At 37.5% G+C, this 27864-nt stretch overlaps 2 protein-coding genes across 3 annotated transcripts; one reads left to right on the forward strand and one right to left on the reverse strand.

Annotated features, from left to right (window-relative positions):
- Window positions 1–2998: 2998 nt before the first annotated feature.
- LOC139937954 (extracellular tyrosine-protein kinase PKDCC-like) lies at window positions 2999–15193 on the reverse strand. 2 transcript variants are annotated; one of them, XM_071933259.1, is made up of 5 exons: window positions 14867–15193; window positions 11573–12164; window positions 10414–10602; window positions 7922–8117; window positions 2999–6795 (listed from the first exon to the last, which is right to left on the reverse strand). In XM_071933259.1, exons 2-5 carry the CDS (start codon window positions 12068–12070, stop codon window positions 6530–6532), a joined length of 1149 nt encoding a protein of 382 aa, XP_071789360.1. In that variant the 5' UTR covers window positions 12071–12164; window positions 14867–15193; the 3' UTR covers window positions 2999–6529. The 2 variants fall into 2 exon arrangements, with proteins under 2 accessions (XP_071789360.1, XP_071789359.1); XM_071933258.1 differs by lacking the exon at window positions 14867–15193 and adding an exon at window positions 14451–14572.
- On the forward strand, window positions 14736–26041 carry LOC139938115 (carbohydrate deacetylase-like). The gene is made up of 9 exons (XM_071933493.1): window positions 14736–14827; window positions 17564–17653; window positions 18816–18990; window positions 20326–20395; window positions 21760–21951; window positions 22290–22429; window positions 22727–22826; window positions 23380–23557; window positions 23917–26041. The coding sequence occupies exons 1-9, from the start codon at window positions 14775–14777 to the stop codon at window positions 24212–24214; spliced, it is 1296 nt and encodes a 431-aa protein (XP_071789594.1). The 5' UTR covers window positions 14736–14774; the 3' UTR covers window positions 24215–26041.
- The last annotated feature ends 1823 nt before the right edge of the window (window positions 26042–27864 follow it).

Raw genomic sequence — 27864 nt, forward strand, 5'->3', positions numbered from 1 at the left:
CGATACAGAAGTTTAAATGAAATATAAGTATTCGCGTGGTAATGTTTTTGTCTGATGTGGGAAAATACAACAAACACTTACAGTGAGACAGAATACCTTTTTTCCCGGTAATTTATTTTTTAGCAATCTAAGAATCGATAAAACCTAGTATCGGAGTCACTTGACAATCTTCTGAATGTGTTTGTCCAAAACAATGTGGACCTTGTCATAAGTTGACCCTGAACTTTCGACCAATGACGTAGTCACCACGCGTATAGTCGCCTTAGATACAACACGTGATTTCGAGTGACTAAACTGCTTCACAGTTAGTGATGCAAGTTTTTCTATAAGAACCGAACTGACAGCAAACAAACACATCCAATGGGACTGCCCAGTTGCTGCCCCCAATAAAAGATTATGTCATAAGAAAATAAAGCAAGAGATGTGACGTCGACTTCTACGTATTAAAAGCAGGATAGCACAAACATCCCCCAAGGCCAAACCTATATATTATTTCCTGCATAAACTTACATTAGCTCGTCCTCCATGTAGTCCCAACTATAACATCCGCGGTGGGAAAATTGGAGTTCTGGGCCCAATATTTAATAAAGCTGCTACGCAGATAGACCCAGTACTGGGGCGCTGGACGAATTTTTTCGAAATTTTGTCTTTATCGGTCATCTAGCTAGATAGGGCCTACTGACCGATATGGACAGCATTTCGAATAAAAGGAGTAGGCCTACAGCGCCCAAGTTACTGGGTCTCAGCAGAAAATACGGCTTAAAAGGCAGTGGACACTATTGGTAATTGTCAAAGACTAGCCTTCACAGCTGGTGTATCTCAACATAAGCATAAAATAACAAACCTGTGAAAATTTGAGGTCAATCGGTCATCGAACTTGCGAGATAATAATGAAAGAAAGAAACACCCTTGTCACATGAAGTTCTGTGCGTTTAGATGGTTGATTTCGTGACCTCAAATTCTAAACTTGAGGTCTCGAAATCAAAATACTTCTTTCTCGAAAACTGTGGCACTTCAGAGGGAGCTGTTTCTCACAATGTTTTATATCATCAACCTCTCCCCATAACTCGTCACCAAGAAAGGTTTTATGCCAATAATTATTTTGAGTAATTACCAATATAAAATAGTGAACAAATTTATTCTAAGCCAGACAATTAGGGGGCACCAGTCACAACAATATAAACTTAATGGAACGTTGGCTGGTAAACTGTTTTTGCTAAGCATTTTCCTGTGCTTATAGGAAGTTTGTTGTGCTAAACAGGCTTTATTAAATTGGTTTGCCCACCCAAATGGTCATGGTCGGCTTCAAAATTATATTTTTTTTTGTAGGTATTGTATTTGTATGCACCTGTCTGTATGGTGTTCATTCCATTTCATGGCGACCATGTTACTAATATCTTGGCTATTCTTTGATCTTACTATTTAACCAGTTTTTCTACCTTCTTGGAGGATTTTGAGATATATATATTTTTGGTTAATCTCTGGTTCTAGTTGAGGGTGTGTTTGTCATCAAAAGCCTTTCTTCAGAAAATTCTTGGGATTAAGCAGCTTTTGAGCTTGTATGCACTTCTAAGCAGTTTTTCTTATAGCGTTTTCTTTTATGAATATCCCGATTGAGCGACTGGATTGTGGACAGACACAAATTCTGCTGGTGCGTTGACGTTTTCTGAGGTAAGCCTTTTGATCCATAGATCCAAGATCGAGCTCATTATTTAAATTTTCAAGATGCTGTTATTTGTAAAGTTTATAATTATTTGTTTGACTCTTCGGCGATTTATTTCTCAAATAAGGCCGTGTCCGAAACGACGACTTCGGCTACAGCACGTCTATGATCAGCGCGTCTACCACCAGTGTTGAAGAACATGCAGACGCGCGCGATCTAGCCGTAGCTGTATAGCCGAAGTCGCCGTTTCGGACACGGCCTAAATTAGCGTTTTTGTTTTCGTTCATCTCAATGATCTATACCGATTTTTATATTGAATTCCCCATCTTGCATTGGTTTTTAATTCAGAATGTATTATATGATGAAGAAACACAGCTATTTATAAAAACCCAAATATTTTGCACCGTGCGCCCGGGCCTTTGAGTTTTTCATCAATTTAAGCGCCTCTTTTGTCACTCAGTCTTGATTCCTTTCTAATTACGGAATATTCTTCCGGTGCGAACGTTATATTCCGCTCCAGATTTTCAGCGATATCTCATAAACTCTCGGCACCATTCCCTTTTGAAATGAAATGTTCTAAGGATGGTTTCATTGCCAAAGATTAAAAAAATAGACCGGTCCATTATGAGCAACCTTGCTCTAATGGTCCAACAACCAAAGAGATATTTTGCGTTGGAAGCTGCATCCCCCGGCACGACATTATTACAGTTTTATAACTCAACTAATGGAGAATCCATTAAGTGAAACTACACTTCTGCTCTAATGATAGGCCCAATAGATGTTTGCATATAAAGAAATGAATCCAACTGTCTAAGTGATAAAACATGGCAGTGATTGCGATAGCAAACATAACTCCAAGTGTGTGGAGAAAGAACCTGTCTCTATGCTCCGAGTGTAGGCTCCATTAGGATCAGTTTGCCTTTTGTTACCAAGTTGGTGCCTGGAGGAAATGGAACCAATCTGTGCTTGGGTTCCTTCCTGCACTGCTAATGGTTGACCCTGTATTTATCCAGAAGCAAATCCGTCATTAGCGTGTCTCTTGACACGTAAATATTATTCCAGCCAAACAAATTATTTCCATAATAAAGGAGAGTCTTGGTTCCAGACGTCCTCAGTTAATTATTAGCACACCTGCATAAAGGGTGGGATGCCATGCAGTCAGGGTCAGCCATCAGGCTAGGGTTGAATTTGAACATTTTGAAGAACAAGACAAGTGCAAACAATTTTGAACAATGTTTGTAAATTGGTATTTTTATTATAATCAATTAACACAAAATATTGATACAAACTTTTTAAAAGAATATACAATTTAAAATTATGTAATAAAATCTGATTATTAGAAGCCATTTTTATCAAAATCTTGAAAATAATTTCTTTTTACTTGGACCAATTTAACCGCTACTTATCAATGGATTAAAAGTTAATTAACATAATTAATACTATTAGGCCCTATAATTTGAAAGTTCGTTACAAAAAAGGAAGTTTATTTTGTTTACACATTATTGAACAGTTTAATCAATTATAACAAAGAAATTATTATTTTTAGGCAAGTTTTGGCAAAGAGAAAAACACAAGGAAAAACAAGAAAATGTTAAGAAGTTGAAGAGATTAACTTTGTCTGACGTAATGAGTGCAGTTATAGCAATTACAGCAGCAGGGTTTGGATTGATGCATAAATCTCATGTGGTCACTAAGTATGATACACTAAAGCCAATATACTGGGATTCAAAACAAGTTTGTTTAGAATCAGAAAGCAAAACAAATAATGAAGATGAACATGCCTGTGTTTGATAAGGATAAAGATACTATTGGTAGTTACTCAAAATAGACGTTAGCATAAAAGCTTACTTGGTAATGAGCAAAGGAGAGCTGTTGAAAGTATAAAACATTGTGCGTAGTTTTTGAGAATGAGGTAATTTCTCACTCAAAAAAAAAAAATAAAAGACTGCAGCTGAAGCCTTTTATCATGTATCCGAAAACACACAGAGCTTTTATTATTCCCTTGCAACTTTGATTACCAATTGAGTTAAAGTTTCACAGGTTTGTTATTTAATGCAGGTGTCCAGTGCCCTTAAGTAACCAATAAATGATTAGATATTTGACCAACGATATAATTAGTATTGCAAGGGTAGGTGGGTGAACAACTGCAAACTGAATACCAACATTACAATAGACAAACACATACAACAAAACAAAGTTAAGTTAAAAAAAAACTTCAGTGGTTCATAACATAACTTGAAAAAGAATAAAATGCAAAAAGTATTGAAAACATCGACTAAGGAAACTGTAAGTGCATTGCGTTCAAAGTTAAATTTAGGAATAAAAATAATATATCTTTATACCAACATCAATAAAATAAAATAAAAAACAAAGCTGCAGTCTTCATAACATGAATTCACAAAATGTAAAAAGTAATAACAGTGCATCCAAACCAACAATTAAATTAAACCAAATTAATTTTTGCAAATACAAAGTTAATGATGTTATTAATTATAATACTTGATTCTTTAAAATGATGTTATTTAAAAAAACTGTACAAAGCATGGGCAGATTATTTGGCACTGATCTGTGGTTAATTGATAAAAATATGATATGTTTTATAAAATTTGTTAAAGCCTTATTTCAAAATAATTTTTATAAAGAATTCTCTAAAAATCGAAACACATTATGTTAATCACCTCTATATTGATTTATGAATGATTTATTATGGAAACATTGTTGCTTATTCTTTTAAGGGTTTGCATGATAACATTATCTTATAAACTGAAAGAAGCTGCTAATCTAGTAGTTTTCTTTTATTTTATCTAGCTTTATTTAAGACTATATATATTGTAGACTGTGACACTTTGTTTACAAATGAGTGACTTGGTGCAATCCAGGGCACTTCCTTGCGCGCAAGACACTACATTGGGCATATGAGACACTAATGATTTTGTGTTGTAAATGCCCAACAAAATCAAGAATTGAAAAAAATGACAGCTCAACAACTTCGCGTATGGCCCCTTTGCTTTATGTTGTGTTTGCCAATTACATTTATTAATATGTAATTGGCCTACAAGTTTTATCGATGATGTGAATATTTCTCAGTGGGGGGGGGGGGTCCATCTGTTCCACTGTTCCACATTGTATGATTAAAATTCCCACATCTCAGGTTCAGTTTTCAGTATTTTGGCTGTTCATGATTTAGGTTGAAATGAAGAATTTAATTTGCTTTTTTTAAACAAAATAATAAATCACCTTGAAATATTCTATTATTAACGTGGATGTCTATTAGGTAATCATTAAATGGTCTTGACTGTTATGGCTAAGGGTCAAGGGTCAAGTTCAGGCCTGATACTTCTCAGAGCAACAGAAGCAATTGGCTCTTTGCCCCCTGGTCAATCCCTTGATGCCCTTTAATGTAGAAAAGTACATTACCTCACCGGGATGCACTCAATAGAAAATAGAAAAACCACTTCGCTGCAACCGCCCTTTCAAGACCCAAATCTCAGGCCTTTAGTTCATAGTGTGTATCCATACAAGACATTGATGTTGTCATCAACTATGACACACACAAAGTCCACAATCTACACTTTAATGTCCAAAATAACATCATAACAACTATGGGATTTCTATGTACTTGCCTCTACCACCTCCATGCCTCTACTGGGCAATTTGCTCATGCTATCTATCCTAGATACCAGACTACAATGGAGCCCTCATGGGTTTTCTGACCAAGTAAAATATGGCAGTGTAGTTTTCAAAATGAATACAACAAATTAGTAAATTTTAAAGCATTCTGGAAATATACATCACTTGGCGGGAATAAAAGAATTTTTAGGTTTTCATACAGCAAAAATAAACTATTAAAAATAATATACACTTATAATTGTTTGACCCTGTATAGTTTGTGCCAAATTGTGTTGTAAGCTTCATACACCCCAAAACACTGCAGTATGGTGAATGGATGCAAAAGCTGATGCAGCATTTTGTGGCATCTTTGTTTTACTAACTCAAACTATAAGAACAAAGCAACATACTGTAATTAGTCACCTCTCATAAACTGACAATGTGTACATTGTGTGCAAGGTTTAAAGCTAACTGTGTTGTAAGCTTCATACCCCAAAACACTGCAGTATGGTGAATGGTGCAAAAGCTGATGCAGCATTTTGTGGCATCTTTGTTTTACTAACTCAAACTATAAGAACAAAGCAACATACTGTAATTAGACACCTCTCATAAACGGACACTGTGTACATTGTGTGTAAGGTTTGAAGCTCACTGTGTTGTAAGCTTCATACCCCAAAACACTGCAGTATGGGGAATGGATGCAAAAGCTGATGCAGCATTTTGCGGCATCTTTATATGAGTTTAACCCCCAACTGTAATTAGACAACATTAACAAACTGACTGTGTAAATTGTAGGTAGTACATTGTGTGTAAGGATTGAGCAAAAACATGAAATCAGCTTCACATTTAACACATCATGATTGACCATGGATATAGTGTGAATGCATTGATACTGAGATGTACTGAAATTGATTTCATTGCATAGGCTGGTTGTGATGAACAGTTTAAATACATTGTTCCTATTTATGATTTTGTGAAAAATTTCGAGATTTGCCTGCAACATATGTGTTGAGATTTTCATTCAACTCATATTTTTGCTCAGAAATAAATTTATTATGCAACTGCTGTATGCAGTGAACATTTATGACGATGCTGCCATTGCCGCCTCATTCCTTGTATCCGTTAACAATTAGCATAATGAGTCTACAAAAGGGAACCAGACTACTTCCCTTTCCACTTCCAGCCTCGCTTTGGCTACATCATACCTTACTGCGGCAGTTCCATGATAAACATACAGTGGACGACACCAACCTTGCATTAATACTGATAATCTTTAGGTATATCAAGTGGTGGGGGTTGAGTGTAGCTATCAATAAACTTCATCAAGTCCTCCAGTCGCTCCACAAGATCCTCAGCATCTAAATTGGCTTTGTCAAGATCCTGTAGAAGATTGGATGTGTGTTTGAAGAACTCTATGGGAATGCCTGACCCAAGCAGTGGTTGAAGGAAGTGAGTGCGAGCATGGAGGAGGTTGGTCTTCGCATTGGTGCCTGGACATTCCATATTCTGGGCACACTTCAAACCTAAAACAGAAACAAGAAGACAAATAAGTGACATTTGACATTTTGTTTAAAGTAAGAATTGTGTTGATTTAGCCTTTTGCATTTCTACCATTGGCCCTTTTGGTTTGGTAAGCAGTCTGTAACAATTACACTATTTACTCAAATTAAGAACCGAGTAGGTAAGGTTTACAATGAAGGAGTAGTAACCATGTGAATTAAATATCTTCTGTGAAAAATCAGGGTTGACATAGCCCTGGTAGGCACTAGTTCTCGTTGCACTGCACTGTCATCCTAGATACAAAGCTTCTCTACGATGCAAACTAAAATTTCAACTAAGATTTGTTCAAACTTTTACCTTATTTAAGAAGTTGAAAATTCATTCATACTAAGCGTGTCCAAAGAAATCAACATCTTCATTGAAAGTCAATAAGCAATCGTGTTATATTTGTATCTTGTCTACTACAATTTGAATTCCTCAGACTATAGAGACAGTTGCTATGTCATATTAATCGGGCAAGTTTTTGCTTTATAGTTACGTAAAAGACGGTAAACACCCATACACAACTCTGAATGAATATGTTTGGCACAATGGTACTAGGGTTTGCTCATCTGGAGGTTGCTATACAAAATCTGGCTGAACCATTTTTCATAGCAACTAGCTCTATAGTCTGAAGAATTCAATTATAAGCGCTAACTTGTGATCAAGCAAAACATTGTACAAGCCTTTATCAAAATCCAATTAATTGTACCTCCCTCTATTAGAATAACAATAGCTAGTTCTTATATAGGGCACTTTACAATAACCGTATCATTGTAATTTACATTAGTGCCCTAGTCATTTGGCCAAAAACTTTCCTGTTATCTTTTTTTTTTTAGCTCCCTGGGAAGTAAGCCTATATATAGCCCTGGGCTGCCATCAACCTCTTCCCTTGCCAGTACAATTTACAGCCCTTGATGAAGAGACGTAATTATAGTTAAGCATCTTGCTCAAGGGCACAAGTGTCATGACCGAAACTTGAACTAACCGAAAACTGACCGAAAACTTTGACTTAACCACCAGAACTTGAATTCGATGCTCTAAACCACTCAGCCATGAAACCCCAGTGTAAGAAGAACAACATAGCGAACAATAGAGTCATCTACTCACCGGATGGCAAATCATTGATAAGACACTTCATATCTTTATCACATGGCGGTTCTTTACTGTTTAATCCATCTACATCGGCTAGTTTCATCTCACCAGCAACAAGCACAAATTGCTCATCTCTCCAGTCTGTTATAGCAACACTACCCAAAGGAGTGTCCACTAGGTAGTGTAATAACCTGGCTAAGTCAAGACACACCTGAAAGAAAAAAACACATTCTACAATCATAATTTAGCATAATTTTAGGATAGTCAATCAATCCATTCATCTAGATTCTAAAGTAACTCAACACCATAGAATTTTAATCTTGATTGATTTACATTGGACTCAAAGGCAGAACGCTGTATTTAGCAGACACATTCTTAAAAGTTACTTTTGAACTTTCTTTTATTCTAATTTTGTCAATAAATCAGCAGTTGACAGCAACCAGTCTATGACCCTACCTTGAATGCTACGAGCTATGAATCATCTAAGATGAATCAGTTACGTGATAAGCAGACCTGCCAACCTTGTAATTTTTTTTTGAGTACCACATTATCGCAGCGGCATAAACATGATCGCCCAGTGCACAACGGCATATGGCACAATGCTTACGGTCAGTCAGCAAAAACCATGGACCACTTCATTTTAGATGAACCATTCATTTAATGTAATTATATATCATATTCACACAAAATACAGGCTACTTCATAAAAAATAAGTTGTATCATGATATCAGTGGTTATTTTAGGGGTGGTTGATGTGGCCTTTTCTGACTTTTTGTGCTCGTGACCTTAACAGTCTGAGAAAAAAAAATGAAAAAAAAATAACCAGTTGACTGCTGGAACCATGTTCCAAATGCCTTTTTTTTTTTTATATCACAAAAAAATTGGCCAGGGTTTTCCCTACGGGCGGTGAGCACATTTTGACACATTTCTGATCCATAACATATATTAATTTCATTGACAAGCTCTGTTGAACAATGTTCCTACATTATTAGTAACTTAAACTCGAAATGCAAATATTATAACTTGATATCCATCTTTGGTTGCCCAGTAAACGGACAAACGAAAGCCCACCGTAGAGTTTTCCAGTTCCACTTCAATTCAGGCATGCTTCAATTCATCATTTGTTTCCCTTATCAGGCTTATACAAAGATTACAGGCCATCAAATTCCCATTATTCTCCCCAAATTCTTGGGAGTTGGGAAAAAATCGTGACGTAAATAATAACATGAATGCTACCTCCTGACCTAAACTGCTGCCGCTCTTTGAGATGTCTAAATGTCAAAGTGTGTGCACTGCCGAATGCAAAATGCATTATTTTCCACGTTGAGGAAGAAACTTCTTTGGAGCATGCATTCTTTTTTTTTTCCGGGTGGAGGAGTACTTTTTCCCCCATCACCGACACTTCGCCTTCGATCAGCGTCCATGTTGCATAGTATAAACACACGGCAACGCCGAACGAATTCGAACCAGGCGTTGTGTGCACGTACATGTGTGCACGTACATGTGTGCACGTACATGTATGCACGCACATGTGTGCACGCACATGTGTGCACGCACATGTGTGCACGCACATGTGTGCACGCACATGTGTGCACGTACATTTACATCCATGCATAAGGCTGTACATGTACTATACCAGGTTGACCGAACTGGTATGCGCCATTCCCACCCCTTCTGTTACGCATTGGTTTATTAGTTTTCCAGCGGGAGTAAGAATTTTAAAAATAATTCTAAGCACAACCTCTTTTTTATCGAAGCGCATAATGATCACTCAGATGTGGGGTGTGTGGGGTGTTTTTGATCTGTTGTTTTTGCACTTGGGGTCGAACGAATAACAGTTGATTAAATTGAGAAAAAAATTGTCCGTTCGTGCTGCAGTTTTAAAACACCGCGATATAGATTTAGCTTTTTGCGTACGTTCTGCAGAATATCGCGTACCACCGTACTCAGGGGTGAAAATGCACGCATGGTACGCAAAATGCGTACAGGTTGGCAGGTCTGGATCAGTCTTCATTACCACAAAGTAACATGACAGTGTGATGTCAAGTAGAATCCCAAGATGTTCAGAGTTTGTGAATCAGAGCTTTGTTACATTTGGATTTAGGTTCCATCATTAGGCTTGGAATTGTAAAGAGCACAATAGCAAAACATTTATAACAATCTATGCAAATAATAGACTCATTATAAGTGCTACATTGTATCTATAGCAATTTATTTAGTTATTAATTTATTTCTTGTTTACCCTAGGGAAACCTTTAAGTGAGAACACTGATTTAAAAGGTGCCCAGCATTAAAACAGCTATTAAAATGTGTATCATGTATACGGTACAATATTAACACTAGAAAATGGAAATTCAATGACATTACAAGTACACCTAGCAACAGATATTCAATACCGTTGTGCAACTCATGATGGTTTGTAGTAATTCATGCTACCTTAGCAAAGTGCTTCTCATGAAACACCTTCATTATGGTTGCTGGCCAAGCGCTGGGTATTCTTATCTCACCTCTACTTTAGAACGGAAGATCATTTCCCCCAAGACATGAAGGAGTACAGGAGTACCAAGCTCCTCCACCACCGTCACTCCTCTCTCATGGATCAATGGACTACTATTCTCACTCCGAACACACAGACCCAAGAGGCGGACAATGTTTGGATGCTGAAGCTGTCTCAGCATCATGGCTTCTTTAAGAACCTAGATGACGAAGAGTAAAGATCAAAGATTAGCAATTGAGAGGAAATTACTCATTTAAACAAATGTGTCATAAATTTTGTTGTGTTATTTATAAATAAGATGAATGAAATATCTAAAATATCTGTGATGTATGGACTTGGGTAATTGAACATTGTGATCGATTGAAGTGTTCTTTAACCGCTTTCGATTAATGTAAGACTTTAGACTAAAGAGTTAAGACCAATCAATTACATGTACACTTGAAAACACATGGTTGACAAATGACTCACAGAGACCTAGTTGCAACCAGTGTACATTGTACATGGAAACTGATGGACAACAAGAGTCAACAGCTAATAAACATACAAGAATGGTACAGTTGCACAATTACATGAGCTGATTTCCTAACGTTTAAAATTATTCTTCTTTTACTCTGGTAATAGCCTAGTATACACATATTGACTGGCAATGAGGTAACTAGAAGTGTACATCTATTCCCCGAGGGACTTAAAGTGACTCTGGTCACTCACAGGCCCGAGGGGGAATAGACGTACTGACTAATAATACCGAATTATGCCAGTCGATATGTGTTTTACACACCTCGGTCTTAAAGGTGAAATAAAAACAGAAATATTGAAAAGAAAGGAAGTTTTGCAGTTGCTGTTCATGGTTCACATCAAGAGAGGGCGCTGTAACCAGGCACTATTTTCAAAGACTAGTGCCGGACTATAACACTAGACTATAATAGTTCACCCAACATGACCGTGTTTCAGCCAACCAGAATACAGAACAAGCAAGAGGTGTGTTATAATTTAATTTATTGATGGGCTCATTCCAAGCCTTTGACGAGTCATACATTCACATATATGTTGCAGTCATCTGCTTTGAGCTAAGTTTGCTGGGATAGCACCAACATTGTTATCCCAGTCACTAAAATACCTTCTTCTACTCATTATCAAATAGATTGATTAAGACTTTAAATTGTCTCTACCTGGTATGATCCAAGAATGAAGCAGTCTTCTCGTTTCTTGTATTTTCCGCTATTCACACAGTCTTTAACATTCTTCACTTCATAGCTTGCACTCTTGACTGCATAGTACTTATCTCCAAGTTGTCCTTCTTGTACAACTTTACTGTAACCCTGTGCAATATTCTGTGTGATCTTAATTCGGTCAATTTCTTGGCAGTCAAGAATCTTTCCCTCATAAAGAGCCGGAGCAGGGGCTTTACTTCTCTTGATGATAATCTTCTTATATTTCTTTAACGTATCTGTTAAGTCTTTTTCCAAGTCCTTCTCTTCAACAAGTTGTTTTTGAAGCTCTTCTACCGCCTCTTCTAGCTGTTGGACTCTGTCGTTAGATGTCTGATCAAATTCATCTTTCAAGGAGGCAGTATTTGAAAATGAGAGGAAGACTACGAGAATTGGAGAGAGAGTCAGGATGAGCAGAAAGACCCATCTCAGCTTGGGGCTGAGAAATAGAGTCCGCATATTTGAGCTGTCAGTAAATTGAGCTTTGTATGGTTCACACTCTATGGACTGCGCCTCTCCATGACAGAATACTTCTGGGCTGAAGATACATGTTCTGTTTGGAAAGAAACAATTGGAACATTGAAATGTAAAATCATTGCATAAGAAATCATGAATGTGTTTAATACATTGTAATGTCAGTAATCACCCAGTCAGCAAAATAAACAACGAGTGACGAGTACATGTTCAAATGAGCAAATAACTTCTGCTTTAGAAAGTGATTTAACACGAGTGACGAGTACATGTTCAAATGAGCAAATAACTTCTGCTTTAGAAAGTGATTTAACACGAGTGACGAGTACATGTTCAAATGAGCAAATAACTTCTGCTTTAGAAAGTGATTTAACACGAGTGACGAGTACATGTTCAAATGAGCAAATAACTTCTGCTTTAGAAAGTGATTTAACACGAGTGACGAGTACATGTTCAAATGAGCAAATAACTTCTGCTTTAGAAAGTGATTTAACACGAGTGACGAGTACATGTTCAAATGAGCAAATAACTTCTGCTTTAGAAAGTGATTTAACACGAGTGACGAGTACATGTTCAAATGAGCAAATAACTTCTGCTTTAGAAAGTGATTTAACACGAGTGACGAGTACATGTTCAAATGAGCAAATAACTTCTGCTTTAGAAAGTGATTTAACACGAGTGACGAGTACATGTTCAAATGAGCAAATAACTTCTGCTTTAGAAAGTGATTTAACACGAGTGACGAGTACATGTTCAAATGAGCAAATAACTTCTGCTTTAGAAAGTGATTTAACACGAGTGACGAGTACATGTTCAAATGAGCAAATAACTTCTGCTTTAGAAAGTGATTTAACACGAGTGACGAGTACATGTTCAAATGAGCAAATAACTTCTGCTTTAGAAAGTGATTTAACACGAGTGACGAGTACATGTTCAAATGAGCAAATAACTTCTGCTTTAGAAAGTGATTTAACACGAGTGACGAGTACATGTTCAAATGAGCAAATAACTTCTGCTTTAGAAAGTGATTTAACACGAGTGACGAGTACATGTTCAAATGAGCAAATAACTTCTGCTTTAGAAAGTGATTTAACACGAGTGACGAGTACATGTTCAAATGAGCAAATAACTTCTGCTTTAGAAAGTGATTTAACACGAGTGACGAGTACATGTTCAAATGAGCAAATAACTTCTGCTTTAGAAAGTGATTTAACACGAGTGACGAGTACATGTTCAAATGAGCAAATAACTTCTGCTTTAGAAAGTGATTTAACACGAGTGACGAGTACATGTTCAAATGAGCAAATAACTTCTGCTTTAGAAAGTGATTTAACACGAGTGACGAGTACATGTTCAAATGAGCAAATAACTTCTGCTTTAGAAAGTGATTTAACACGAGTGACGAGTACATGTTCAAATGAGCAAATAACTTCTGCTTTAGAAAGTGATTTAACACGAGTGACGAGTACATGTTCAAATGAGCAAATAACTTCTGCTTTAGAAAGTGATTTAACACGAGTGACGAGTACATGTTCAAATGAGCAAATAACTTCTGCTTTAGAAAGTGATTTAACACTTGAATTGAAAGCTTTCACTTTAATTTCCAAATGGTTTAAAAAAAAACTAAATGAAAAATTATCATTCCAGTGTGTTCCATTTTCCCAAATAAGTATTTAAAAAACCCACTGAAAACAACTAACGCAGAAAATGTTTCTTTGACCATGATGTAATTTTTTTAAGATGTCATCATTCAAGTAAATGTGTTTCTTGTAGTCATACCCTGTGTTTATTATTTCTTTCTATAAATTTGTTGATTAGGTTTTAAAAATTCATGTTTTTGTCTCATCCAATTCTGACAAAATGATTTCAATTAAAAGTTGTGTCCCCAGTACACGTAAGTCATAAGTGATCCCTTTACTCCAGTCCAGTAGCTTCCAAACAAGTTTGTACTGTAATCATTTAATTTATCCATTTAATTTATTGGGGAAAAAACCTACACAAATTTGAGTTGAAATTGATTCGCCCCTACAGTACACTACAGTCCTACACTGAGTGTAACTACTCAACAAATACAAGTTGTATTACAACAGCAGAACACCCTACAGTACAGGGTACATTCATAGAGAAAGGACCCACCCGTGCATTGAGTGTGTGGGTGGTCCCTGGGGAAACAATCCAGAGAGCTGATGCATTCAATTCATACGAAATCCATTCATTCATGGCAAAACAACACTTTGCTTTATGGGTTATGCTTTGTTTACATTTTTGTACTCGAATTGTGTAAAAGCACGATGCAAGAGTGCGTTTAACCGGCCCAGAATAGCACTTCACTTCTAAATGTAGACCAAGTACTTGATATAATCCATACCTTAAAACTCTTCGTAATAACGGAAAGTTGTTTGTCTTTCTTTCCGGAATTCCGCTCTGTCCAGTCACACTGTGCACCTGCAACTTCAATTTATTTCTGCTGACTTAGATTTGATGTGCCAAAACAACGTTTTCATAACTTCTCTCAACCTTGGTTCCAGGACAATAACATTTGCGCGTTGAATCGACCGTTCCTCATGAAATTGAAAACGAGGTGACAATTGTAGACTGGTACCTTACTATTTTGTTATATTACTGTAGAGAAATCACAAATGGTAGTCTGGGATTTAGATATCTGAAGGATTTTGGACTTCGGACGTGAAAAATGAACGCGCCGCCGACTTTTGAGTCTTTTATTCTCTACGAAGGTGACAAAAAGTAAGAATTTACATATCTTAGTAATTGAGATAATTTTACCTGATTATAAGTGTTAAAATATGTTGATTGGAGAATCTCCTTTTGACAGTGTTTAAAAGTAATCATTTTTCTGCACACACTCTTCGATAGATACATCTTAATCGGTTTTACGCCTATTTCCGACAGTAACGTAGCGTTTCACGCTTCCGATCCGTTCAGATGAAATACAAATTACAACAGCGCCCTCAATGACCTCAAATCTCCTGTCGCTTTATAAACCTGAAAAATCTCAGTCTACAATCCTTCCTGGGCCCAATTTCATAATAAAGCCTGTAACTTGTATGCACGAAAATGTGTTTAGCTAGACCCAATAACTGGGGCGCTGTACTCCTTTTAAACAATTTTTGACTTCATCTGTCGTACTACTACTAGCGCCCCAGGGAACGGCACAGAATTTTAACAAATACCCTGTTTTTCGCGACACCCAGCCACAAAAAAATGCCTCAAAATGACAAAAAGACCAAACAAACTAGCTCAAAAATCGCCTACTCTATTCTCGATACGTCTAGGATGTAACATCAGATGAAGTACAGCGGTTTTTATTTATTTATCATCTTTTTTCCCCTTTTTTTTCGTTTTTTTTTTTTTTTTTTTGGGGGGGGGCGATGACCAGAAAAATCCAGACCAGCAGACTTCATCCCCTCTTTCAGACAATATTCCCTTTCTGAGAACCTTTCACCCCCTTTCTGATAATTTTCCAACAACCCGGCACCGTGTAAGTTACGTTGCTCATGATTGAACGCACGTGGGCACTCGCTATATAGCTGCAGCGCCTGTACCCATCCCAGTGTACAATGTATAGCATTCGCTGCAACGCCTGTAACAAGTGTAGCATTAAACAGCCGTTGATGGACATCCACCCACAACGCGTCACCAGCAAACCGAAGACACGTGATGCGACTACCACCTGATCTATACACCGCGACGCCATGTTTCGTTATCATACACATCCGAAAATCGCAGACTTGTCAATCGCTCCACGATGCGGAGTTTAAAATCATCGATTTGGAGTACAATTAAATGCCTGATGTTACATCCTAGACGTATCGAGAATAGAGTAGGCGATTTTGAGCTAGTTTGTTTGGTCTTTTTGTCATTTTGAGGCATTTTTTGTGGCTGGGTGTTGCGAAAAACAGGGTATTTGTTAAAATTCTGTGCCGTTCCCTGGGGCGCTAGTACGACAGATGAAGTCAAAAATTGTTTAAAAGGAGTACAGCGCCCCAGTTACTGGGTCTAGTGTTTAGCATGATTATTCATGAACAGGATGAAATTTTATTTTAGTTAGTTGCGATTACTTCTAGAAACTATAAGGCTCCCCTGTGAGTGTGAACCTTATACATGTATACAGGGGTCTCATATTTATGGCCTTTTTAACGCTATACGTTTTTCAAATCAGCGTTGATGGGTGAAAGTTTTGCGACTGTTAGCCAGCCAGAACTGAAGTTTCATGTGTACTGTACACCTAAAGCTTTCCCCATCCTACTCGATATACATTCATAATGCTTGTATTTCCCTTTTGTTTAGCCTTGCTCAAGGCAGTCGAGTTATTCACTCCGAAAAAAGACCTCCGCTGTATAAAAACCCACCTGTATTCACTGTGCGTAACATCGCACGACACGATACCCCCGTACACTATCCGCATGCGTCGGCCGTCAGACCGACAGCCTTGTACGGTCTGTGTTGAAGCGATTGACCTCATTACTATAATAAGTGAAGAGTTCCCACGGTCAGCTCATTACCATAATGCCCGCGAAAGACGAGACATGTCTACATTACACACCACCACCACGGACGCCAAAATGAATAATTCATTTGCCTCACATCCTGTGTTGTCTGATAGGTCTGACGAAAGATATACATATTCATGAGCTGCATACTAGCATATCCGAGAGCCCCCCCCCCCCAATTTTTTCCACTAGTGGAAATTTTTCAATACAACACATTAACCCCGGAAGTTACAGACCCGACAAGGCTGTCGGCCTGACGGTCTCCGCATGCGGTTAGTGGTACGAGTGCGGATGACTTATGTGCACAGTAGTCGTACGATGTGACAGTGTGTATACGGGTGGGTCATGCGGTGGTATACAGGTGGGTTTACAGCGGCGTCTTTTCGGAGCGAATAATGCGACTGCCTTGAGCAAGGCTACCTTTTGTTGAGTTACGTTCAATAATTTCTTCAAAAAGGGCAATTTTTTACTCGGTACTTACTATTGCTGTCCGTTGCTTCACCGCCCCCCCCCCCCCCCGCCCCATGCAAACTTGATCCAACGCTAACCAGCAATCCACTGCTACTCTTGAACCAATTCAATGCACTTTGGCGTTTCTGTGCGTTTCTGCTTCAAGTATGTTACTGCTGGATCTCTGTTACCATGGCTTTTTAATGTGTGAGTGGCTGCTGTTTATTTTTTAATAATTAAAACAAATTTTATGTTTTGAAATTAGGTTGGTTTAAAGCAATTAAAAACAAATCTGTAGATGATTTATTTAGTTCAAATGTCATTTGATGAGTTGATTATAACACTAACGGGCTGTAGTTGAAGTATTTCTATAGCAGAATCCATCAATCCATCACTTTTCTATAACTAGGACTATGCAACGTTTATAAAATGACAGACTTTAGCTCAAACTTAACGTGTTTTTCTAATGGATAATAGATTGTGAACCACCTGAATACATTGTTTACTGTTTGAATTTCAGAATCACCATCGAAAAGGATACAAAGGTTCCCAATGCAGCAATATTTCATGTGAATAAAGAAGACCATACACTGGGAAACATGCTACGTCAGTAAGTATCCCCACAAATCAATCAATCAATCCAGTGATTCCAGTCCACCTTTCTCAAAATTTATCTGCAGATTTGTTGATTTCACATCAGCTACTAAAGGGACATGTTGCCTTGGATCGGGCGAGTTACTCTATGAAGAGCGTTTGAAACTGTTTGTTATGAAACGCATATGGTTAGAGAGATGTTTTAAAAGTAGTATATAATGATCCACACAGGCATGCCTTGAACTTTGCGAACTAAAACAGTGGCCATTTTATGGTGTAAAAAACTTGACTCCACAAAATGGCGTGCCATTTTAGTTTACGACAGATGGAAAACCACGCAATTTCGAGGCATATTTGTGTGGATTGTTATATTCTATTTTTAAAACATCTTTCTACCCATATGCATTTTAAAACAAACACGGTTTCAAACACTGTTCATAGACCAACTCGCCCGATCCAAGGCAACATGTCCCTTTAATTGATTATATCGATCGAAAGTAATAGGTTTATTAGTTTACCCTTACACCGTGTGTGTCAGCACTACACACTCTGCAGATACCTTACCAACTAGACCACCGAGATTGCCCCGTAGCTAGAGGCAGTTTTAAGCCTATTTTTAAAGACCAGGGCCCAATTTCATGGCTCTGCTCTGCTTATCGTAAGCACAGAATCGGCGCTTATGGAAGCAGGGAGTTCTGTGCTCACTGCAAGCGTATTTCACAGGTTAGCGGCGAATTTTGGCTTCTGCGCATGCGTACTCCACGTTACTAGGCATTCTACGCTTACAAGGCTAGCTCAGAAATTTGGCGCTTGCACGTAAGCGGGGAATCGTGATCGTAAGAGCAGAATTCGGCGGTAAGCAGAGCAATGAAATTGGGCCCAGATACTCGAGATTAAGACCTCAGATACAATGTATCTGAGGTCATTCAAACCGAGTAATTCAAATTGAGTAATTCAAATTGAGTAACTTTGTTCTCTGAGGTGGAAGAATCATTGCATAAGGAGAATGTTGCATGCCAATCATGTTTTATCTGACCTTTTATTTAATTGAGACTCTGAGCACTGTGGGTGGAATCTGGGCCTAGCACTGATTGAACAATAACCTTACATCATATTTCTATTATCAATCCATCTCATAACTTCTAGTTTAATTGTACCTTCTTGTGACCCACCTACAGGCAACTCCTCAAGGATCCACAGGTTCTCTTTGCTGGATACAAGGTTCCTCACCCCTTGGAGAATAAGTTTGTCTTACGAGTGCAAACAACGCCAGACTACAGCCCTCAAGAAGCCTTCACAAATGCCATTACAGATCTCATCAGTGAAATCTCACTACTGGAGGAAAGATTTAAGGTGTGTAAAACAATTAAACAGTTAGAGGATCCAGCAGTCGTGTTATTACTATTATTATTGATTCAACCAAAGCGACAAAAAGTGTACAAGGAAGACAAGCACCGAGTGTACTAGGTTAAAATAAAGCAGTGAAATCAAAACTTAACGAATTATAGAAAAAGCAAACTGCTGGCTTTGATTTTTAAATACTCTGATAGCAACCAAAGATGTTTTTTGGTGTGTAAATACTAAGCTCAATTGTCAAACTCTTTCACTGTGGTTCAGTGGTTTGACTGCAGGACTTGCAGTTACAAGGTTGTGAGTTCGAATCCCCTAAGCTAATCGCTGATTTCATAATGAGTAGAATAAGTATTGTCGTCTAAGTACTGGATCACAATTTCTTGATTTGTGCAATTCATTATCATAGACGTTACATCGATGATTGTATGAGAGAGATTGGCTGTTGCCAGCTTGCTGTTTATACCCCCTTGTGGGAGTTTGCCGAGTTCCCATGATTGGAAAATCATCAAAAAAAAAAAAGTAGTAGTTTAAATAGGATCTAGCTTGAATATATATTTAATTTGATGATGTTGTAGTTTTGTCGTGGCTGTAAACCCATATCTCACGAGTCTAGAATTCTGTTAAATTTTTTACTTCCCCCTTTTATTTCCCATCTAGGTTGCTGTTGCACAAAGACAAGAGGATCAGTGAATCTCTGTAAAGTGAACATTTGTACATATTAAAGCTATACCCCTGACTAAAATACTCTGGACTGGATCGCTATTTTACATCTCTACTTGGAATGGAAAGTCACTCACTCATTGTTGAAGGTGTTGGCAGTTGGAGAAAACTGTACAAGGTTTTCACAGACACAATGGAGGTGTAACAACAAAGAAGAATTATTCCGTCAAACTTAGAGGGTATAAATTGCATCTGTTAATAAGTCTGAGTCCCCTCAGCTATTCAGGAGGCAAGTTGACTGATGAGAACCATCAGTGATGCTTGCAGAGATAAGGAATTATGACAACTTAGGTTGTTTTGATGGATATTAAGTTTTATCCAACTTTTCAGCTGATTTCCTTTCTCTTTAATGATGTATAGTTCAAAGAAAACGCTTTGCAAAGTAAAGTGTGTTTGACCATTTCCTCTAGTTTAGAATAGGTTTTATGCATTGATAGCATCATGCCACCATCAACAGAGGTGATGAAACAATGGAACTCACAGGATTGGCCAATGAACAACCTTCTTTCACCTCTAGGTGAGGGCGCTCTACTCAAATGATGTCAAGTGCAGGGACTTTATCGCAATTACTCGGGCCTGCATGTTAGGTGCTGAATTAGTTGCATTTTTGTCTAGCTAGCGCTCAAGTTTGATCCCTACCTAGACCAGAAGGCATCTCAATTAACAGTCAGCGCTTCTGTAATGGGTATTTGCAAAAAGGTCTATAAGGCTGTACTGTACAAATTTATTAATGAAAGTACACGTAGTGAGTTTATGAACTACCTTTTCACTCAAAAATGAAATGTTCATTATCAGTTGAAATGCATTCCAGGGTTGTCAGTGGGTTTATTCCATGAGGGTTGGGGTGGGACTGCAAAGTATATAGCCTTTTGCTTGACTAAAAAGAAGTAGTTTCTGTTATCTCAACAACTGTAAGCATGGTCATTAGCTACATTGAAGTACATGGACTTGGTTGAAACTTTAACAATCACTTAATGAGTATTTTTTAGATGGAAAGTAAATCCATCTGGGAACTTGAAAATTCTCTGCTATCACAAGTATGGTCATTAAGCTACAATGAGGTACATGAAATGGGTTGATGTAATGAGGCAGTCTAGAGAGTATTTAAAACTGTCCCTGATTGTTAATACTTCAATAAAACAGTTTTGTAAGTAAACTTAATCTCAGTTTTTCTAGTTGACTTAATTTGTGTCTGTGTTATTTTAATTTTAAACAGTTCTTAACTTATATATTTGGTTTGCGGTACTATCATGTGTGTATCTACTTGCCCAGGTACAGTTTGTACTTAAGAGAACCGTCTTTCTTTATTCTACTACCGCTGAGTAGATTTATCAGACTTTTCGGGAGACTTCTCAGTTCTGAAAAGAACTGTCCTGCTTTTTAACTACTACCTGTGCATAAGTGTAGAAGACTGGTTGGGACTACACTTTAGCCTATAGGATCGTTATTAACTGCATTACGGCGGAGTTTTCTTAAATGGGTCTCAACGTTTCGACTAGCTTGCTCTAGTCATAGTCAGGAGACTTAACTTAAAACATTGTTTGATCGATGTACTCATTTTTATCAGTGATTTTGAGCCAGTAAAACAAAACGCCACAAATTTCATGGCATTTGATGTTATTTTTAGCAGATTTGTATTTTCTTATACGTGCCTGCTAGCAAATACTGTTCTTATTTATTTATGTCACACTTAACCTTTGCAAAGAGATGTGTGTTGGTTGGACATGTACATGTACACTACATGGATATACAGCCATGCATATAATGTTGGGATGGGATGGGTTTAAAGTAGGGGCCTTTAGAGGGGGTCTATTGATTTTCTTTTTTTCAACTTGGACCCCACAGAGGAATTCTGTAGAAAAGGGAATAATAGACGAACAAATATATTAATATAGCATTAACATTCAGTCAAATATTCTACCCATATTTCTAAGTACTTAGTCAAATCTCCCGTCCATATATTTATAAATATTAAATTAAATCTCTATGCCATTATTTAAACAAATATTTAGTCAAATATCCTGCCCATTATTTCTAATCTGTTCACAGATATGACAGCTACTATGCCTTCCAAAGTCCTTTTGATCATAAATGCTGATGATTTTGGTCATTGTATTGGTCGGAACCAAGGTATTGTGGAGTGTTATAAGAAAGGTCTGATTAGCAGTGCTACATTAATGGTTAATGGCAGAGCAACTAAAGATGCAGTGAAGCAAGCTAAAGAGCTTGGTATACCATTAGGTATGGAAGACATAATTCCTTAAATTCCTGCCTCTCCCTCCCCCGTCCTGAAGATTTATTCCACTCTTAACATTAGTTCAATGTAGGCGTTTTTCACCTTGTTTTCTCAACTGTAAGCACTTCCTTGTGCAATGCAGAAAATGTTTGTTTTTTTAGAACCAGTATGACTGCTTTGTCTACTTATTTCTGGTTTTCCCCTTTTTGTTGATGCTTATATTCTTCAAGATTTTCATTTTCAAGCAGAGTTTTGCCCCCAAGAATTGATTAACTTTAAACAATGACATAAACTTTGGAAACGTTCATAATAAAGACCACACTATCAAACTTTGTTTTTATAGGACTCCATCTCAATCTAACTGAAGGTAGTGTGACCAACAGAGGGCGCTGTGACAGTTTAGTGGACGAGAGCACAGGATGTTTACGTGGGAAATTGGGCTTTCGAAAGGCGCTTGCATCTGGCGTTATAAACAAAGATGAGGTGGGATTAAATTAAAATAGTTTTAACGAATGTTTTTAGCTGTTATTTGCTAAAATATTTGCATTCTTTGCAGCTGAAAGACCAAGTGCGCCCTCAGTGTTCAAGATTTTATAATTAACATAATTTATAATAAAAAGTTAAGTTTTGAGTCCCCCCCCCCTTTTTTTATCTGGAGGGGGAATTTTATTCAAGTTTCTTCAAAATGTTGTTACCTTTTGCTCTAAACAACAATTTTGATTTAACATTTTTAACACCTTATAATACAGACAACATTTGTCTCTTTCTCTTTTTCACCAGTTGAAGAATGAGATTACAGCGCAATTTTCCTACTATCAGGAGCTAACTGGGCATGCGCCAACCCACGTGGATGGTCACCAACATGTTCATATTCTACCTGGTAATTTACAATACATGCTTAGCATTAATTCAATTACAATACCTCTTTGTGAACTCTTACTACTTTACACACATAATTATGTTTCGACACAACTAGTGTATTTCACATTCCTATTCCTCACACTGACCCTAAACCTAATCCGAGAATGTAATCATAGACTAAAGGGTGGTTTCGGAACATTGGGATGTGGGAATATAGAGTAGTTACCATCTACTAACAATAATTCAAAGTGCAAACTTACAGAGTGCCCATACAAAGCGCTGAATCAAAAGAATGGTTCAAACTTTAAAAGAGATATTCTGACTTGGGAAAAAAATATTGGTCTTTTCAACAATTTAATATGATACAAAATTGCAATATCTATCAAAGTCAAGTAGAGACATCCACATACATTATTGATTCAGAAGTGGATTTTTAGATACTTGATTTGTTTAAACAATATTTTGCTCGGTATAGACACATCAGTATCCGAAATTTGGACAGACCGACTCATATCACAAGCTGTCACCGTTTAGCTATTGTTCTAGACAAACTATTGTAATTTCCTTTGAAGGATTACGTGAGATATTAACTGATGTAGCCAAGGAGTTTGGTGTTGGAGCAGTCAGGGTACCACTCCAATACGGAGTACCTAACTGTGACTGGTTGACTCAACATAGACGAGAATTTTTCGGTGAGGTTAAGAAAGATGGAGCAGAAGCGAGAGCATTGTTCTTAAAGAAAGGTTTGAAGTGAGTAATCAACTTGAATTGGCTACTTTGGTTTGGAAGGGACAGTCATTGTAAATTTGTCTTTTATGATTTTGTATTTGTTTCAAATCCCAAACGACCACAAGTCGAATAAAAGGCCAACAATAAAAGCATGCAAGAAAGGATGTTAATGTTTGTGACAACATAAGTTGACCATCCAAAGGAACTTCAAAACAAACAGGATTTAAAATTTGGCCTAGTCCATTTTGCTTATCCTCATTAAACTAGAATATCTCAATGAGATGACAGATGGTTATGAATTAAAAGATTTTGTTAACAAATAAAAAGTTTCCTACTGATAAATAGAACTAAAAATGTGTTTATATTTCATGTTGTTGTAGAGTTCCTGATGGATTTTTAGGGTTGAGCACAATGGGACAAGATATGAAACTGCCTACCCTGACGTCTGCTTTAGAGACTACACTCAACTCCTGTATGACCTCTGACCTTTCTCCACGTGTGACCCTTGAACTCATGGTACATCCAGGTTTTCCTTGTCAACAGGGATGTGGATTGATTGGTGAGGAATTCTTTTGTTTTAAGGATAGGTCTCATGAGATGAGAATACTTGGGGATGAACATTGGAAGGAAGTCATGACCAAAACTGGGATTCATCTTGGATCCTTCAAAGACTTGTAGTGGAATCTAGTGTTAAAAAAATACAAGAAGATATTGGCAACATTTAAAGTTACAACTCCTATTTTAAAATTTTGAAAACACTAATAGTTATAAATTACTCCAACAAATAAATCAAATTATCAGGAAAATATTTTTGTATCAAAAACTATTCAATTTAACAACCATAGAAACTCAAAGTGAAAGCAAAAGCTAACTACGAACTTATGCAAAAATTGTTGATTGTAGAACAATTGAAAACAATTATCAGTTGATGCAAACAGGTGTCTAGGTGTAACAGGTGTGGATAATGTTATTTATATACCAGCAACAATTTAAGCAGCTGTTAAAAAAAAACAAAAAAAAACAATGTTTAGATATTATCAATCTGTTCATCTTCTGTTGTTAGAAACTTCCTGTCTTCAATAATTGTAAACATTCATTGTCAGACTTCTTTTGGACATTTTCTAACAGGGTAGGGGTTGAAAATTGGAAAAGTTTATTTTGAATTGTGTAGTTCTGAGTGACAAGACAAATGCCAAATTAGGAAAAGGGATGGGAGAGTTCAAGGAAGATTTGAATAGATTCATTTTGTCCTGCAAACATTGGTTGTGACACCATCAGTCAGAATTAACATTGCTAAGATTTCTATAATTATGTTTAGAGTTAATAGTGTGCTAAAATTGATATAACATTCAGCTTAATATTAATTTATTTGATACCATCATTATTTTGTTGTTTTTGTAAATCAAGTATTGCCGCTACTTTTATAATGGTAATATTTAATCTTAAAGTGAGTGTGCTAAAAACCGATTTAACATTATTCAGCTTAATATTAATAACTGTTTTTTTGATCATGCTATTAATTGTTTTAGTTGTCAATACGAAACCAAAAAGTGTACTTATATCATCAGATTATTCAATACGCAGCTGTTTTACAAGTATTGTGTAAAAAAAGTGTAATAGACAAATAACATTTAACGATACCTACTTAAGTGTATAGGTACTTAAAAGTATAAAGGTAAATTGGGCCACAAGTCTGCTATCGGAGCACATCACCAAACGTTAACAGTTAAGTATTTTAAAGCATTTAACAAGCTGATTTGAGGTTAAGTACCTTAAATCAACAATGGGTATTTTATTAAGTTTCTGAGATTTTACCCCCGTATGAATGGAGGTCAAATTGCATAAACCTACTTAAATTGAAAAAATATCTATTAATGAATTTCTGCCCAGAAAAATTAAGCAAGGATACAGTCACAAAAACTTCATTTATAAATAGCTTATTTCGCAAGGAAAGATTGACCAATCTGATTAGTGTTGGTTCTGAAAAGAACCGCTGGTTTTCTGTACAAACACAACTCAAAATAGATTCACACGTGGTGCTATACCGCAAGCCTCACCTAAATACACCCACCGTCCAAGAAAAGTGTGACGTCACAATACAAATTGCTAAAAATGACAATTCATCTAAGATGAATTTTGATGATATGTGATCTCTACACACTTGTTTATTAAGGCTGGTTAATTTGTTTCTGTTAGGCAAATTAAGTGCTTAGCTAATTTTCGTATATAAGCACCTCTATAAAGTCGGTGCCTGATTGCGTGCCTCTTTTTTGAAGTGCAAAATGCAACACACGGCGCAGAGACAAAGTAACCCCTTATTACAGAGTCGTATGCAATATATATCAATTTCATACGCAAATGTGACTTCGTTTTTTAAAAATGGCTTCATCAGTTGAAAAGGGACGCCAAATAATATTAACGTATATTTTAATAACTCAATGTTAACCTATTTTTTTTACAGAAGACAACCAGACACTGTATTTTTATGATCATAACTTTGATATTAAAATGTAGCAGTATGCAAGAAATCTTTGTATAAGCAATCAATTTTTCTTGAGTAGAGCAGAAGTTTCGATTCTTAAGGCCGTACCGACTTCAAAGACGCCGTAAAACGTCAATCAAGCTGGGGCCGTTATCACGTCACATCAACCACCTGCAATATTGACGTTTCTACTCCTCGTAATAATACATCAAACGCTGGACGTAAAATAAGTTCATACAATCCTGAACTTCTACGTACTGGCTCACTTCAAATACATCTCTTTTCTTTTAAAATATTTCTTGACGCTCTTTCCCCACCATTATTTGTTCTGTTTACGGGTTGACGGGAAACCTAGAACTTCAATGGACGTAACAATATTGCTTGGAGCCGTTAGGTTTATTTCAGCCCATCTCAATATATTTTTTTATAGACATAATTTTGTCAAGAATGTCCCAAGAGATTTGGGTTGACTTTTCGACACTTGAATTAATAACCCCCGGTAAAGTCCCGGGAAATAGTTATCCTTACATAGGAGTAGGGATAAGCCAGATAACCCTGGGTCTATAATTATTGACATGATTCAAATACCCCGGGAATTACACGGGTTTAATTTCCTGGGAACTGGCGCAGTAGAGTGGAAAGAGATTTAGTAGCTTTCTTGGTAGGCCCCTATGGGCATACATTTTTTGTCTCCTTCACTTTAGAAATTGTAATGATTATTTTGGGGCCGGTATACAAATAAGGTTGCATTAAAAACAGCACAGTATGACAGCTGTAAGGTAATGTTAATGCTAATTATATGTTGCAGAAATGGACATTATGTCGATCAGCAAGTTAGAGGTTGAGCAAGAATTGTCACCCCTAAAAATAGCCCAGTTCGCGTGATGATCTCCACCTGGGAAAAGTGAACACCATCGAGTAACCATCTAGAGATAAGTCAGCCATTCTGCCCAAGTCGACTCATGCAGGACGTGTTAACGTAGTGTGGCAAGCTGTTGTCACCTCGTTCTGGCGGGAATCGTCTTTGGTTGAGGTCTCCTTGACTTTCCCGCCTTTTTGAACCACGAGGCGCCGGAACTTCGTAAAGCGAGCGTGTGTTTTGAGATCGATGGCTGGCCGCTTAGCTTTGCCGGGCGGTGTCGCTTCTAGCCGTGTGTCGGTGTGGCTTTAACGGGGACTTGGCCGTGAAAGTCGGTACAGTCTAAAGGTCTGAAACCGCTCCGGTAGTCATCAGTCGGTCTCTGTTTATTACGCTAAGCCTAGAGAACACTGGAACAGACTGAAGAGATAATTTAACACCAATTGAGGAAGGTCACACGTACTGTTGAAATGGAATCAATGGTTTGCAATAATTATAATTTGTCAGTCTTGTTATGAATGTTTTTTTTTAGTAATGATCATTTTGACATGTCTCAAGGTTAATATGATGGATAAATCATTTTCTGTTTGAGATGAATGTGAGTTGAACCTACTTTTTGAATCGGACGTCAAATATTGCTTGGGCATCCATGACGGTTGGCAACCGTATGGAAATACAGCGATTCCTTGCCATGAGCCTCCAGGCCGGCCCTTCCCCCAAATCCATACAATGTGTGCGCTCGTTTTTAGCTTCCCTGTGTCGACCCCGGTCGGCCATGGTGCGTTCGAATAGCTTTGACATCATTCCGGGGGGGGGGGGGGGGGGGTGGGGGGGCTCACCCGGGTAAGCCCCCAGTGCCCTGCTTGTGGACCGGGTCACTTTGGGGGTGACCCGTGGTGTATGACGTCACCACGAGAGGGCGAGTGTGATCGTTCGATTAGCTCTTGTCAGGGGCTCGCCCGAGTGAGCACTGCGGGGTCAACCCAG

The sequence above is a fragment of the Asterias amurensis genome, chromosome 6, assembly GCF_032118995.1.
Source record: "Asterias amurensis chromosome 6, ASM3211899v1".
In the NCBI taxonomy this organism is placed as follows: domain Eukaryota; kingdom Metazoa; phylum Echinodermata; class Asteroidea; order Forcipulatida; family Asteriidae; genus Asterias; species Asterias amurensis.

Excerpts from the sequence above, each read along its gene's own strand:
- LOC139937954 (XM_071933259.1), bottom strand. The coding sequence starts at position 12,070 with ATGCGGACTCTATTTCTCAGCCCCAAGCTGAGATGGGTCTTTCTGCTC. Across the intron at positions 10,603-11,572 it reads TCATTCTTGGATCATACCAG|GTTCTTAAAGAAGCCATGAT; the intron begins GTAGAGACAATT and ends TTCGTCATCTAG. Across the intron at positions 6,796-7,921 it reads TATCAATGATTTGCCATCCG|GTTTGAAGTGTGCCCAGAAT; the intron begins GTGAGTAGATGA and ends TTTCTGTTTTAG.
- LOC139938115 (XM_071933493.1), top strand. The coding sequence starts at position 14,775 with ATGAACGCGCCGCCGACTTTTGAGTCTTTTATTCTCTACGAAGGTGAC. Across the intron at positions 21,952-22,289 it reads AGAGCTTGGTATACCATTAG|GACTCCATCTCAATCTAACT; the intron begins GTATGGAAGACA and ends TTGTTTTTATAG. Across the intron at positions 22,827-23,379 it reads ACATGTTCATATTCTACCTG|GATTACGTGAGATATTAACT; the intron begins GTAATTTACAAT and ends TTTCCTTTGAAG.